The following is a 2,495-nucleotide window of genomic DNA, read 5'->3' as shown; positions in this document are numbered from 1 at the left end:
TGGACTCCTGATTCATGTTTGGATTCCTGATCCATCCCTGGTTGGATTCCTGGTCCATCTGTGGTTGGATTCCTGATCCACCCCTGTTGGACTCCTGATCCATCCCTGGGGCTTTCCCAGCCCGGATTTTTCCATTCTGTCCCTTCTCCCTCGACACAAAACGGGTCCCGAGGAGGGGGAGCTGAGAAGGGGGGCGGGAGGGGAACCCCCAAATTCCTGGGAATTCGCCTCCCCTCAGCTCCAGGCTCGACCCGCTCCCACCTCCTGGGCTGAAAACCAGGATCCATCCCCGCTCCCAGAATTCCCAGACCCTCCTCTCCCTGTTCCTGGAGGGATTTAGGTCTCCAACCTCTTTCAGCCTCCGGTGCTTCACCCCTAAACCAGTGGGAATCTGGGCAACCACAAAAAAGGGAATTTTTTTCCTGGTCCTGGAGTGGAACCCCCTTCCCAGGGTGGGTTTTTTTTGGGAGCTGTCCCAAATCTCCAGAGAAACGAGGCCTTTCCTTCTTTTCCCTCCCCCCTCAGGCACAACTCCAGGCCCGGCTGCAAACCCTGAGGGAAGCCAGGGACAAACTCCTGGAATTCCGGGAGGCCGAAATGAGGAGGAACTGGGAGTGTTTGGTAAATCTTCCCCGCGGAGGGAGGGTTGGGATTCGATTCCTCGGGAATTTCGGGATCTCGCCGCTTTCGGGAATATGGGGGGTGGGTTTCTCATGTTGGATTTGGGGGGGGGGGGGTCATCCCTGGGCTTGGGGTTCCCTCCCCGAGGGCCAAATCCCGTTCCCGCAGGAAAAGACGGAATGCGAGCGGCAGAGGATCCTCTCCCACTTCCAAGGGCTCCGGGTGTCCCTGGAGGATCACGCCCGGGGGCTCCTGGCCCGGCTCCGGGACCTGGAAAAGGACCTGGAAAAGGAGCAGGAGGAAAACCTGACGAGCCTGACCCAGGAGATCTCCCGCCTGGAAACCCGGATCCGGGAGCTGGAGGAGAAATGTCGGGAACCCTCCAGGACCTTCCTGCGGGTGAGAGGGAAAGGGGATGGAGCTGGGAATCCACCCCACGGCCTCGGGAATCTCCTCCTTGAATCCGTCCCGTTTCCTTGGGAATCTCCAATTTTAACGTTTCCCTGAATCCATCCCGTGGCCTCGGGAATCTCCTCCCATTTCAACCTTCCCCTGATTCCAAGCCCCATTCCCTGAATTCCCTCTTCCCTCTCTCTCCCTTTCCAGGACATCGGCAGCACCCTGAGCAGGCACGGGCGGGAATTCCCGACTTTTCCAGGCTGGGATCTGGGGCTCGGATCTCGTGTTTCTCCTCCCTCAGAGGCCCAAAAACATTCGGGGTTTGGGGTCAGGGGGTTCCTCGGGCTCCCCCAAACTCCTCCCTCCGTCCTCCCCAAGGTTCCAAAATGAACAATTCCAGCTGCCCCCGTCACCTCTTCCAGAGCTGGAAAAGAAAATCAGCAAATTCGGGGAGAAAAACCTGGTCCTGGAGGAGACCCTGAGGAGCTTCCAAGGTATCGTGGGGATTATATTGTATTTTTATATGAATTAGATGGAATTTTATGTGTTTATTATGTTTGTTATAGAGGGGTGTGGCATTAAATTATATTATTTACTTAGGGTGTATTTTATTGTAATTTTGTTGATAAGGTGTATTTATATTTATAAGGTATATTTTATTTATTTAATTTCCTGCATTTTATGGCAGGAAATTATTTCATTACAATTTTATTTTATCGCAATGATATCGCAATTACATTCATGACCTCAGGGTGGCAGAACAGCGCCTCTGCTCCCTGCTAATTACACCAATTAAAATTATTGACGACTCACCAATTAATAAATCCGACATCAATTAACGTGTCTCTGCCCTCCCCCTTTCCAGACATCCTGATGTTCGAGCTGCCTGAAAAGAGTAAGTTTGGATCTCTGAGGAATCAGGGAATCCTCTCTGGGAGGGAAAAACTTCCTGAGGAATCAGGGAATCCTCTCTGGGAGGGAAAAACTCCCCGAGGAATCAGGGAATCCTTCCCGGGAGGGAAAACCTCCCCGAGGACTCAGGGAATCCTCTCTGGGAGGGAAAAACTTCCTGAGGAATCAGGGAATCCTTCCCGGGAAGCGCCGGAGGAGCGGGATGGGGGTGGTCGAAGATGCCCCCGAGGACGATCCGGGAGGTTCCCTCGGGAACATCCCTCTCTTGTTCCCCCCCCCCGGCAGTTCTGGTGACCCTGGACCCCTCCACGGCCCACCCGCAGCTCGTGGTGGCCCCCGACGGTCGCAGCGTGAGGTGGGAACCCCCCCGGGACCCCCCTGGGGACCCCCAAGAGGAGACCCCCGAGGACCACCCTGAGGAGCCCCCTGAGGAGGGTCCCGACCCCTCCAACCCCTCCTACCCCTCCTACCCCTTCCTGGAAACCCTTGGGGACCCCTCCCAGGAGGGTCCCGACCCCTCCAACCCCTCCTACCCCTTCCTGGAACCCCTTGAGGACCCCCCC

The 2,495-nt window shown here is 55.9% G+C and overlaps 1 protein-coding gene across 1 annotated transcript in view; it reads left to right on the top strand.

The window, feature by feature from the left end:
* Positions 1-487: 487 nt before the first annotated feature.
* LOC113941522 (tripartite motif-containing protein 15-like) overlaps positions 488-2,495 on the top strand; it is a gene marked incomplete at its 5' end in the record, with an annotated part of 2,599 nt that continues 591 nt past the window's right edge. Inside the window, 6 exons of the mRNA XM_027632674.1 lie at positions 488-621; positions 790-1,020; positions 1,228-1,250; positions 1,399-1,514; positions 1,886-1,915; positions 2,218-2,353. Coding sequence (XP_027488475.1) covers positions 488-621; positions 790-1,020; positions 1,228-1,250; positions 1,399-1,514; positions 1,886-1,915; positions 2,218-2,353 — 670 coding nt within the window. The remainder of the gene's footprint in view (positions 622-789; positions 1,021-1,227; positions 1,251-1,398; positions 1,515-1,885; positions 1,916-2,217; positions 2,354-2,495) is intronic.

Source organism: Corapipo altera, unplaced genomic scaffold, assembly GCF_003945725.1.
Source record: "Corapipo altera isolate COAL_440 unplaced genomic scaffold, ASM394572v1 60476, whole genome shotgun sequence".
Classification (NCBI taxonomy): Eukaryota; Metazoa; Chordata; class Aves; order Passeriformes; family Pipridae; genus Corapipo; species Corapipo altera.
This window is presented reverse-complemented; position numbering and strand designations above follow the sequence as displayed.